The sequence below is a fragment of the Phocoena phocoena genome, chromosome X, assembly GCF_963924675.1.
Source record: "Phocoena phocoena chromosome X, mPhoPho1.1, whole genome shotgun sequence".
NCBI lineage: Eukaryota > Metazoa > Chordata > Mammalia > Artiodactyla > Phocoenidae > Phocoena > Phocoena phocoena.
This window is the reverse complement of record NC_089240.1, coordinates 84,489,426-84,502,602: the sequence shown is the minus strand read 5'-3', so window position 1 is coordinate 84,502,602 and position 13,177 is coordinate 84,489,426. Positions and strand designations below refer to the sequence as shown.

At 40.6% G+C, this 13,177-nt stretch overlaps 1 protein-coding gene across 3 annotated transcripts in view; it reads left to right on the top strand.

The window, feature by feature from the left end:
* PCDH19 (protocadherin 19) overlaps nt 1-7,855 on the top strand; it is a 107,607-nt gene extending 99,752 nt beyond the window's left edge. For all 3 annotated transcript variants that reach the window (XM_065900833.1, XM_065900832.1, XM_065900831.1), the window contains one exon: nt 7,266-7,855. In XM_065900833.1, coding sequence (XP_065756905.1) covers nt 7,266-7,855 — 590 coding nt within the window. The remainder of the gene's footprint in view (nt 1-7,265) is intronic.
* Nucleotides 7,856-13,177: the final 5,322 nt, after the last annotated feature.

Below are 13,177 nucleotides of genomic sequence, written 5' to 3'. Positions count from 1 at the left end.
GTGTTCCATTAACACTTGAGAATAAAGTGTATTCTGTTGTTTTTGAATGGAATGTCCTATAAATATCAATAAAGTCCATCTTGTTTAATGTGTCATTTAAAGCTCGTATTTCATTTTTTATTTTCATTTTGGATGATCTGTCCATTGGTGAATGTGGAGTGTTATAGTCCCCTACTGTGAGTGTGTTACTGTCGATTTCCCATTTTATGGCTGTTAGCATTTGCCTTATGTATTGAGGTGCTCCCTTTTTGGGTGCATAAATACTTACAATCCGTATATCTTCTTCTTGGATTGATCCCTTGATCATTATGTATTGTCCTTCTTTGTTTCTTGTAATAGTCTTTATTTTAAAGTCTATTTTTTCTGATATGAGAATTGCTACTCCTGCTTGCTTTTGATTTCCATTTGCATGGAATATCTTTTTCCATCCCCTCACTTTCAGTCTGTATGTGTCCCTAGGTCTGAAGTGGTTCTCTTGTAGATAGCATATATACGGGTCTTGTTTTTGTATCAAATGTTGGTGTGTTTAATATTGTCCCAGAGGTCTCTGAACCTGTCCTCAATTCTTTTCATTCTTTTTTCTTTATTCTGCTCTGTGGTAGTTATTTCCACTATTTTATCTTCCAGGTCACTTATCTGTTCTTCTGGCTCAGTTATTCTGTTATTTATTCTTTCTAGAGAATTTTAAATTTTATTTATTTTGTTGTTCATCATTCTTTGCTTGCTCTTTCATTCTTCTAGGCCCTTGTTAAATGTTTCTTGTATTTTATCCATTGTATTTCCAAGATTTTGTATCATCTGTACTATCATTCCTCTGAATTCTTTTTCAGGTAAACTGCCTGTTTCCTCTTCATTTCTTTGGTCTGTTGGGTTTTTAGCTTGCTCCATCATCTGCTGTGAATTTCTCTGTCTTCTCTTTTTGCTTAACTTACTGTGTTTGTGGTTTCCTTTTCATAGGCTTCAGCTTCATAGTTCCTGTTGTTTTTGCTGTCTGCCCACAGTGGCTAAGCTTGGTTCATTGGGCTGTGTAGGCTTCCTGACAGAGGGAACTGGTGCCTGTGTTCTGGTGGATGAGGCTGGATCTTGTCTTTCTGGTGGGCAGGACCATGTCTGGTGTTGCATTTTGGGGTGTCTATGACCTTATGATTTTCGGCAGCCTCTTTGCTTATGGGTGGGGTTGTGTTCCTGTCTTGCTAGTTTTTTGGCATAGGGTGTGCAGCACTGTAGCTTGCTGGTCGTTGATTGGAGCTGGGTCGTAAAGTTGAGATGGAGATCTCTGGGAGAGCTTTTGCCATTTGATATTCCATGGGGCTGGGAGGTCTCTGGTAGAGCAATGTCTTGAACTCAGCTCTTCCATCTTAGAGGCTCAGGCCTGACAGCCAGCTGGAGCAACAAGACATTGTCAGCCACATGACTCAGAAGAAAAGGGAGAAAAAGGAAGAAAGAAAGAAAGATAGAAAGAAAGAGAGAGAGAGAGAGAAAGAAGGAAAGAAAGAAAATACAATAAAGTTATTATAATAAAAAATTAAATTAAAAAATTTAAAAAAGTAATTAAAAAAGAAAGAAGAGAGCAACCAAGCCAATAAACAATTCCACCCATGATAACAAGTGCTAAAAACTATACTAAAAAAAATCCAAAACAAAACAAACCCAACCAACAAAATCTGGACAGAGATAACCCTAGGGCAACTGGTAAAAGCAAAGCTATACAGACAAATTCACACCAGGAAGCATACACATAAACACCCACAAAAAGAGGAAAAGGAAAACATACACACACACACACACACACACACACACACACATATATATATCAAAAAAAGGAAGAGAGCAACCAAATCAATAAACAAATCTACCAATGATAATAAGCTCTAAATACTAAATTAAGATAAACATAAAACCAGATACAAATTAGATGCAGAATGCAAAACCTTAGTTTACAGTTGTTCCCAAAGTCCACCACATCAATTTTGGGATGATTTGTTGTCTCTTCAGGTATTCCACAGATGCAGGGTACATCAAGTTGATTGTGGGGATTTAATCCGCTGCTCCTGAGGCTGCTGGGAGAAATTTCCCTTTCTCTTCTTTGTTCGCACAGCTCCTGCGGTTCAGCTTTGGATTTGGCCCCACCTCTGCATGTAGGTCACTTGAGGGCGTCTGTTCTTTGCCCAGACAGGACGGGGTTAAAGGAGCATCTGATTAGGGGGCTCTGGCTCACTCAGGCCGGGGGGAGGGAGGGGTATGGAATGTGGGGCGTGCCTGTGTTGGCAGAGGCCAGCATGACGTTGCACCAGCCTGAGGCGCGCCGTGTGTTCTCCCGAGGAAGTTGTCCCTGTATCACGGGACCCTGGCGGTGGCAGGCTGCACAGGCTCCTGGGAAGGGAGTGTGGATAGTGATCTGTGCTTGTACACAGGTTTCTTGGTGGTTGCAGCAGCAGCCTTAACACCTCATGCCTGTCTCTGGTGTCCGCACTGTTAGCTGCGGCTCTCGCCTGTCTCTGAAGCTCATTTAGGTGGTGCTCTGAATCCCCTCTCCTCACACACCCTGAAACAATGGTATCTTGCTTCTTAGTCAGGTCCAGCCTTTTTCCCAGACTCCCTCCCGGCTAGCTGTGGTGCTCTAGCCTCCTTCAGGCTGTGTTCACACAGCCAACCCTGGTCGTCTCCCTGGGATTTGACCTCTGAAACCTGAGCCTCAGCTCACAGCCCCCACCTTCCCCAGCGGGTGAACAGACAACCTGCTCAGGCTGATGAGTGCTGGTGGGCACGGATCTTCTGTGTGGGAATCTGCCCACCCCGCTGTCTCCCTCCCACTGGTGCAGGTCCCATCCCTATTCTATTGTCTCTGTTTTTCCTTTTTTTTTTTTTTTTTCCTTTTTTGCGGTACGTGGGCCTCTCACTGTTGTGGCCTCTCCCGTTGCGGAGCACAGGCTCCGGATGCACAGGCCCAGCGGCCATGGCTCACGGGCCCAGCCACTCCGCGGCATGTGGGATCTTCCCAGACCGGAGCATGAACCCATGTATCCTGCATCGGCAGGCGGACACCCAACCACTGTGCCACCAGGGAAGCCCTGTTTTTCCTTTTTTCTTTTGCCCTACCAGGTACGTGGGGAGTTTCTTGCATTTTGGGAAGTCTGAGGTCTTCTGCCAGCATTTAGTAGGTGTTCTGTAAGAGTTGTTCCACATGTAGATATATTTTTGATGTATTTGTGTGGAGGAAGGTGATCTCCATGTCTTAGTCCTCCGCTGTCTTGAAGTTCCCCCCTCTCACTTTTAAAGCACACTTAATTTCCTTACTAAACTGAAGTTTTGATTTTTAAAGGTAATTCATCTGCATTGCATTTATGAATGTAGGTTACCTTGGGCTGGGAAGACATTCTTTCTGTCCATCTATATTCTCCATATTTTCTTTCATATTTCATATGTCTATAAACACTAAAGCTAGGTTAGATTTTGTTTCAATAGTATGGACACAAATGTCACTGAGTGTTGTTTGATACTAAAATGATAAGCAGCAAGTCACTGCCCTTGGTAAGGGTTTAAGGAAATAAAGAGATCAGATCTAAACCAGGAGTGAGACATTGTGAGTAAATGAGTCTTTCAGATTGAAGTCTTCACTTGCATGGGGTAAGAGCAGTGTACCTAATATGTACACATAATTAACTGAAGAAAATTGCATATTATTCTAGCTTCCAAAGGGCTGAGGTGGGCTTAGTGAGATTGGTGTGTAGGCTTAGACCGATTGCGTTCCTGGGGGTGCTGAGTGAGTTTACCTTTTTCTCTTCCCAGAGAGTGATCTATTCACTTAGGCAGTGGGTAAGCTGAAAGCAAGCACTATCTTTGCAGAGAAGCTTCTGAGATGATTGAGTTCCCTGCTCTGGTCCTTGTCAATTCATAAGATCTTAGAGGTATCTACCTCTGGGGTCTCTGCCCTCTGTGTATGCTGGGGATCCAGGACTCCTTATGTTGTTCATTTGAAGCAGCCTACCATAGCGAAGGAGCACTGTATGTGGATTTGGGGTGACACATGAATGGTGTTCTCTTAATGAATTGTGTTGAGAAAAGAAGTACCTCTTCAAATTTTAAGATAGCTACTTGAAACTAAAAACTTAAAAGAAACTTAAGAGAGCTTTATGTTGAGCCTATTGAGAAGATTCTACTAGATTGTCATTCATCACTGTTCTGCTCTGGGCGTATGAGCAAGTGGCCTGTAATATCAGTCTGAAGGTCAGCTGGGATTTCCTCTTCATAGCTGGTCATATGGCTGTGGTTCCATGGCTCAAAGGTTAAGGCCTCTATGCCTCCGTGCCCTAAATTGTGGACAAAAAGGACAGGGATCCCACAGCCTTCCAGACCTTTTTTTCTGACTTCCAGGGAGCTCACTCAGAGTTATAGAAATGGAAGTTAGTTTTTGAACTGTTCCCCCACTTGCACCTGCTTACTCCCCACCTCCAAACAAACACTCAAACTAATTCTTTAGAGCTATTACTTAGAGAGTTATGAGATACGCCTCAGAGGAAATGTTGAGGAAGAAGCATCTTTTGGAGAAACTCTGAAGGTGTGAAACTTTGTCTTACTGGAGGGATACTGGGGTCATCCACTAGATTTGGATGAAATTGAATGTGGGTGGATCAGCTATAGACTCTTCCACTCATAATGTTTGGGTCTACACAAAGTGTTTCCCAAGTATATCCCAACATGTTTCCCATACTTTCATACTTTCTGCCTCCCAGGAACATATGTGTATTTTTTTTTAAACATCTTTATTGGGGTATAATTGCTTTACAATGGTGTGTTAGTTTCTGCTTTATAACAAAGTGAATCAGCTATACATATACATATGTTCCCATATGTCTTCCCTCTTGCGTCTCCCTCCCTCCCACTCTCCCCATCCCACCCCTCCAGGCTGTCACAAAGCACCGAGCTAATATCCCTGTGTGTATTTTTTAAAAAATATTTGTTGGAGTATAGTTGCTTTACAATGTTGTGTTAGTTTCTACTGTACAGCAAAGTGAATCAGCTATACATATACATATATCCCCTCTTTTTCAGATTTCCTTCCCATTTAGGTCACCACAGAGCATTGAGTAGAGTTCTCTGTGCTACACAGTAGGTTCTCATTAGGTTATCTATTTTATACATAGTATCAATAATGTTTACATGTCAGTCCCAATCTCCCAATTTGTCCCACCCCTCCTTTCCCCTTTAGTATCCATATATTTATTCTCTACGTCTGTGGCTCTATTTCTGCTTTGTAAATAAGATCGTCTATACCAATTTTTTCAGATTCCACATATATGCATTAATATACAATACTTGTTTTTCTCTTTCTGACTTACTTCACTCTCTAAGAACATATGTGTTTTGAATAATGGTAAGTTATCAGATGGCAACACTGAGAGTTTTCAGGGAAGAGGCAGAGAAAGGGCTTTTGACAAATCATCATTTTGCAGAGGTGGCCAGGCAACCCTGACATGGAACTGTGCTGGAGATTGCAGAAGCATTGTCCTGTGTATGGGGAAGGCACTTATCCTCTTGGTGATAATGCTCATTTGCTATTTGGTTGCACCTCTGCAAAATTCTGAAAGTTTCATTCTTCAGTACTGAAAGGGGGCTTAAAATGGCCATCTTAAAGATAAGTCGGCAAATTATGTCCAGGTGCATTGAAGGAGGTCTTACCTTTGGTTGGCCTTTCCATACTTTAGACTAGGTTAAAGGCCATTTCCAGAGTTGTGTTGAAATCTAGACTCAGCCTGGATTAGGCCTTGATGTTTAGCTGCTTCTAACACTTTTTCTCCAAATGATGAAGTATACACCCAATTCAACCATTATTTCTTGAGCCCCCTCCCAAGTGCACCTTTACCAAAATAACTTTTGATGATTGAGGCAGAGCAGTGCCTCTTTGCTCCATCATTTACTCTTTAAAAAAATCAAGAAACAGACTAAAACACAGAAATACAATTGTATAAGGAAGGTGTGTTATATATAGACTAATATCAGGCAAGACCCTGAATTTCAGACTTCTTCCTGCAAAAAAAAAAGCAGTCACAGCGCATATTTATAACTTTTTTTTGACATGTACTTTTTTGTCCTTGCGATCTCTTGTGGTCTCCCCACCTCCTCTGATCCTGCCCCAAAGATTTCTATAAATGTTAAGCTGCTAATATTTTGATGCATTGTGCAATGTTATGAAAATCTTCATTAGGTCATCCTCATGCAAGAATGTAACAAATATAAATTGATCTGGAAAACTAGAGCTGTAAACCAGACATTAATAGTTTTCCAGTGGACAGGTAGACGTTAACCCTGCGTCCATGCTTTAGTGAAGCCCCTGTAGAAAGCCTTTCTGAGAGCCAAATTAAAACCTTAATTCTAAATGAACCGATATGAAAAGAGCAAAGCATGTCTTGCCAATAATTATGAATTCTATTTGCTGAGATCTTCTATGATAGGGTTAAAGTAATCCATGAAAGAATTATTTTAAGCAATATGACCCTAATAAAACTGCAGATAAGAAAGATAAGGAGGGATGGCTAGTTGGGTATAATTAAATGATGTTCAATCTATGAGTGATGTGTGCATAAGGCCAATGAACCTTCTGAGTCACATGTAAGGAAGAGATCTCAATATATTCCTTCTGATGGGAAATGAAATTATGTAAATGGTTTAGTGAGGAGATTGGCTGGTGGGACTGATGGTCAAAATGAAGTGACGTGATTGGGTTTTCAAAGAAAGCATGTTACTAATCTAAAATTAAGCATTGCATATCATTAACAGGTAGGGTGGGAATGTGGTTGACAGTGCTACTGCTCAAAAACATGACCAAGACTTCTCAGATATACTGACTGTTGGATTCCCTGCTCTGCCTCCACTCCCTCTTCTGCTGGAACCAGTTTCAAACACAGTTGATTTTTAACAGGAGTTGTTAATAAAATTGCTGACTCTCAGCACCTCTACAGTCAGGATAAACTTCTTAAAAATATATTTTTTCATCACACTGTATTTTCCTTTAGGTTTTTAGTTTTGTCAGCAGTGGGAACAGCAACAAAAATAAAAATAAAAAAGAAGGGGAGAGTATTGAGGGGGAGATCTGCAGCTTTTTAAAAATCCAATTCTTCACACCTGTCCCAAAAGGCAATAAAGGACTATCTAAAAGTATCATTTCCTAAAAGGGCCTGTGGGTACCTAAGAAACCAGAACACTGGGAACTAACAATGATTCCTGGGAAGAGCTGATGAAATTGACATTTTATTTTCTCCAAACAGATCAGAATGAAGGATTCCATTGCAGGGAAGAATGCCGGATTCTTGGCCACTCTGACAGGTGCTGGATGCCCCGGAACCCCATGCCCACCCGCTCCAAGTCCCCTGAGCATGTGAGGAACATCATTGCACTGTCCATTGAAGCTACTGCTGCCGATGTTGAAGCTTATGATGACTGCGGCCCCACCAAGCGGACTTTTGCAACCTTTGGAAAGGATGTCAGTGACCACCCAGCTGAGGAGAGGCCCACCCTGAAAGGCAGGAGGACTGTTGATGTGACCGTCTGCAGCCCCAAAGTCAACGGCGCTATCCGGGAGGCAGGCAATGGCTGTGAGGCTATTAGCCCTGTCACCTCCCCTCTGCACCTCAAGAGCCCTCTGCCTACTAAGCCTTCTGTGTCTTACACCGTTGCCCTGGCGCCCCCGGCCCGCGATCTGGAGCAGTATGTCAACAATGGCCCTTCTCGTCCCTCTGAAGCTGAACCCCGTGGAGCTGATGGCGAGAAAGTTGTGCATGAGGTCAGCCCTATTCTGAAGGAAGGTCGAGACAAAGAGTCTCCTGGCGTGAAGCGTCTGAAGGATATCATTCTCTAAATCAGTCTTGGGGAAGAAGAGAGAGAAACCATGCTGGCTAGCAAAGAAGCAGGAGCTGATCGTTTTAATTGCTCACCAATGGTTGGTTCTTGAGTGGCTGTATTTCAGAGCTTTCCCTAAATGTATTGTTTATAAGTGACTATCATTCTGTGACAATCCCTCTCATTTCAACAGGCAGCAGGGGTGTTCCGTTGGAGCAAATTAGCTTTGGCTTGAGTTGTTCATGGGGCCTTGATGTTGGGGAAGCAGAGACAAATTCAGTTGTGAAAAGTATTATGTATTAAGTGTTTGGATTTATATATTTTTGTATGTCAAAATTATAATAAAAATTACCATTGTTTGTGGAGGATTACATTTTAAAAAAGCAAAAAAAAAAAAAAGCTCTGGACACCTTTAATAGGCTCGCCACTGTTTTGTAGTGTAGACAAGTTAATGGTCATTTATTGTGTACTATTCATTGATTCAGTGATGTGAAATCAAGCCCCTAAATGGTTGTTTCTGAAGCTCGAGTACTTTCCGATGCCACTACTTTGCTGTGGACATCCCTGCTTTAAGAACCCTTTTGCTAGCTGTGCTATTGTCATATTTGATATTGCAAATTGCTATGTGTGTGGTGATGGCAAAAGGCTTTTAGAAGTTGGTGTTTTTTTCTTAAAAAACTAAAATAAAACTACAGATAAAAACAAAGTGCAAACAACTGAGACAACAAGTGAATGAGTAACACCACACATATAGATTGAGTACTTGGAGGATACTCACTCACAGAGTCTACCCACGGAGTGGTTGCTCACCACATTGCAGGGTATTTTTCCTGACTTTCAGTCTTCTGCCCAGATCCATGATAGATCATTGCAGAAAGACATTCCTGGATATTCTGCTATCTAATTTGCAGCTGTCAGAAATACTGTGCTGAAAATTTTATGAGATCAATTTTTCTAATTTTCAGGCCCTGAACAGGAAAGCTGCTCCTGAAGTTATCAGTTTCCAGGCTTAGAAATTCCTTATCTCCAATCATCTAAAACTCAAAAAGACTGAATCTATTTTGAGTTCTAAATAAGCATCTTTTCAGACACACACTTCCTGATTCAGTGTTTCTCCGTCATGATTAGAATTAGACTGCAAAGCATGTCATGGGCTGGAATTGAGAACTCCATGTTGCTCTGTATCATAGGATTATAAATAGGGATAGAGTAAGCAGTACAAAGTGTACATTTAGGAAAAGACAGGTAACAGGTAACAGCATCATTAATTCAATTACTGTGCCTTCTAAATGGAGACACTTGGACACTTGAACTCGTCTTTTTATGACTAACACTTTTTTTAAATTAAAAATGTGAACAGGAAACTATCAAAAATGCATTACATTTAGCTAACTCTTTGCTGTAGGCTAGGAATACATCTTTTTTATTAACAAGTTTGTTACACACATTCTTTTTTTGTTTGTTTAACATTCCTCAAACTCCCGTTTATTTACTGTCTATTAATATTCACTAGCCAACATAGTATTCTTGCAGCCTGAGTTCATTATTTAAAAATAAACAAATATGTCACCTTTGCTCTGCCTTGGTCTTAAAAGAGTTGTTTCTAGAGAAACAAGTTTTGTGGTTATGTTCTCATTTGTTTCATTTTTTGAAATTCAAGAGTATCCAGCAAAAAAAGGCTTAGAGGTTAGAGCACTAAGAATGCAAAAGAGGATTTATTTTCTTAAATTTAGGTAGATAAGTCTAATCTTTTAAATGTTTTAGTTATTTTTTGCCTGAGTTCCTGGCTTTATACATTACTAGGAATATTTTCTTTTGCAGGAGGGATGGTTTTGGGGAGGGTGGGTAAGGCAGTGGGGATGGGGTTACGTAGGGGAGAATATTTCTGAAAAAGAAGTTATAATGAAGCTACAAATTCATCCTTATTTCTTATTCAGTGATGAATACTACCTCATGCAAAATATTGGTGTGGCTGCAAATTTCCCTCTGAAACTGACACAATTAGAAATCAATTACCATAGCATCTTCATTTTGGCTCATTTTATTCTCTTGCTTTTTTCCCCTTTGATTCATTTCATTTTAGTAGTAGATTTTGAATTAAGTATTTATTTCTGTTTGCATGTGAATAGACTTTGATTAACACATTAAAAATTAATTTTTTTCCATTTAAGTTATGATGGCTGCCTGTAGAATTTAGACTGTTCCTCACCTGATCCATCCTGATATCATGTTGTTAGCTACCACCTCAAGGTCGCTTTCAAGTCAGATTTGACAGTTTTTGTATAGGTGTATTTCTTATTATGCTCAGTCAGAAAGAGGGAGCTGAAAAGATTGTGGCAAGTGGGAACATTCAATGTTATGTGGCTATTGAGCCAGAGGGGCCACTGGCTGCCATGTCTCTACACTAACCATTTTAAACCAGCCAAGTTTAAAATGTTAGTGTAGGAGTGACATTGATTCTGCTTTTCTCTTGTGTTTATTTTCCTCCAATTTTTTTTCCAGAATTCAGTTTTAAGCGATAGACCAATCCTTTTTCCTTCTCAAAATACTTGTTCACAATGGGCAGTCAGACATTTTTTTGGCTTCCAAACCCTTTATTGAGCATGTTCAGAGAATTCCTTTCATTAAGAAAATATCTTTTTTTTTTCTCCTCTACAGTTGTTTGATGTATACAACCTCCCAGAAGCACAAGTGCATCCTAGGAGGGCTTTGTAAGCTGGTTTTATAGGAAGGCTGTGGCTGCAAATAGGAATTTTGTGCAAGGATCCTAAATTTCTCTTTTGGCTCATGTTTTTCTCCCCTTCTTTTGAGCACGTCTGAGAAAAGCCACAAAGGCCAGAGGGCCAAATATTCTCTTCTTTTCCTCTCTAAACATGTTACACATTTAAATATGAGGCAGCAATTTCAGTTCCTAAATCGTAGGGAGTTCTATTCCATTTATTCTGATGTCCCTTTTGGGGAGGAGTTGGTGTTGAGACGTGACTTGCTTTACTAATAACTGTTCTGGGCACGTCCCTGAGTAGATGAACATCTTCATACAATATAAAAGTTTTAGTTTGCATTGATTGATTGCTTCTCCCCAAATATGGGAATACACTACATACAAGGAATAGGAAGAAGGGAGCCATGCTGTATGGAGTCTCTTTTTTCTTTTCCCTATACTGACTAATCTATGAACCTGTTCAGAAGGAAACTTACCATCCCTTTGATTCTCTTAAAGCCAGCAGAGTAAATTATGGCCCACCTTATTGCCCAAATAGGTAATGGGCCAAGGGACCCCGCAGTTCCTGATTTTTAAAGTGTAGTCCCTGGACCAGCAGCACCAACATCACTTGGGAACTTGTTAGAAATGGTAACTCTCCATTCTCATGCAAACCAACTGAAGCAGAACTTCTGGAGGTGGGACCTAGCAATCCATATGGATCAGATGCCCACTAAAGGTTGAGGACTAGTTAAAGCACGGGTTGATGGGCCCCGCACTTAGAGTTTCTGGTTCAGTAGGTCTGGAATGGGGCCTGAGTCTTTGCTGATTTCAAAATTCCCAGGTGATGCTGATGCAGCTGGTCCAGGGACCACACTTTGAGTATCACTGCTCCAGTGTGAACCTGCCTAATAGAGCTAATTGCACCTAAGGTGCCCATTTAAATTGATTAGTTGGTGACCCTCTCACCACTAATCAAAAATATTAAAGGAATACAACTTAGAACTCTGAAAATTGGAACCACCCAGTGTCATCCCACTAGTGTTACTTCAGCATACAGCTGATTGTCTGAAGGGAATTCAGCTGAGCTTTTTGTATAGCTCTATCGTATTAACAAGCAAAACAAAAGCAGTTCACTTGAAGCAGCAAGGATAAAGCGCAGTTCTGGGAGAGGCAAGGGTGTAGCGATAGCTTGACTGTGCATTCAGGGTGGGAAAAGGATTATTATTGTACATAATAGAAGTTCTGGCTGGGATTCCAATTCACTTTATGGGGATCATTTTGATGTTGAATGTTCCCCAAAGCATCCTGACAAGTATGGTCCACTTGGCTCTTTACCCAGGGTAATAAGAACCTGCCTTTGAAAAACTGGCATAAATGAACTTAAGAAGTCCATTGTATACAGTCCTAGTGTTTGCCTTCTTGGTAAAATTACATTTAAGGATGTCATTTCATGAGTCAAATTGTATCTGCTGACACTGAAGTGTATTGAGATGTTGTTCTTTAGTTTAAGTATGTAACAAAGTAATATTCAAAGGGGATGTGTGGGGGTGGGGCTGGGACTGGGTGGCTTTATATTGACATGAAATATTCCAGAGCAAAACACATTGTCCTAATGAAGTTATTGCAGCTCTCTTTGTTTTCTTGTGAGGCTGGAATTGGCCTGTGGGTCACATGTTGTGCAAAGTGAATTAATTTCCAATAGAACTCATATTGCTTTTGTAAAACAAAGAAAATCAACCACCTTGTCTGAAATATATATCGTAAGGCGCTCTTGGTAAAGAACAACCCACAAAAACTTGATCTTGATTGGAAAGCACTGTAGGTCATTAGGGAAAACTGATGATGCTGATTGTTGCTCCAGCTGTGTTGGCAATTAAAGATGACCTTGTTACTAACTGAAAGTTGCTGTCAACCTTAGCAAACAAACCAGCTAACACCATTACAGCACTGGTTAAGTAGATTTTTACTGGCACTGGCTGGCGTTCATCTGAGGAAGGCTAGGATACAGACTTTAATGACCAAGAGCCAGACTAGCTCGAGCTAGAAATTCAGCAACAAATACCTCCTGTGCTATTTGAATGCTAAGGTATTAGTTGCAAAAGGCTTACGCCTTCGCTCCTCTAGTGAGGGGAATGAGCCTGATGACACTATTACTGTTTACGTGTCAAACCAGGGTGGAAATTTAGAGGGATGCAAGTACAGTATGTCTCATTAAGCAGTCTCTGTTGCTGACTATATGAAGATGAAATTGTTGTATATGCTGATCTGTATGTTATGTACATTTTCACAGTGATTGAATCATTGTAAAAAGAAAAAAGACAAAAAAGAATCACCACTCTATTTTATGAAGATGATAAAGCAGCTTTATTAAATTATTACAGTTATGTTTTAGACGGTGTTATCTGCCACATTGTTTCCTTTTATCTGGTGGTTCTCTGTTTTCCCCTTAATGTGTTTTCTCTGCTTCAAAAATTTAATGCATTTTAGTATTAAAGGCTATTATGGAAAAATGATTGTTTGGTGAAATGTGTCTCGGAGGGTGTTGGTTGGCTGGGGTGTGAGGGTGACTATAAGGCTCAGGAGGGAACCAGCCCTTGGTGGGCTCACTGATGTTCAGACCCAAAGGATTTCTTTTGC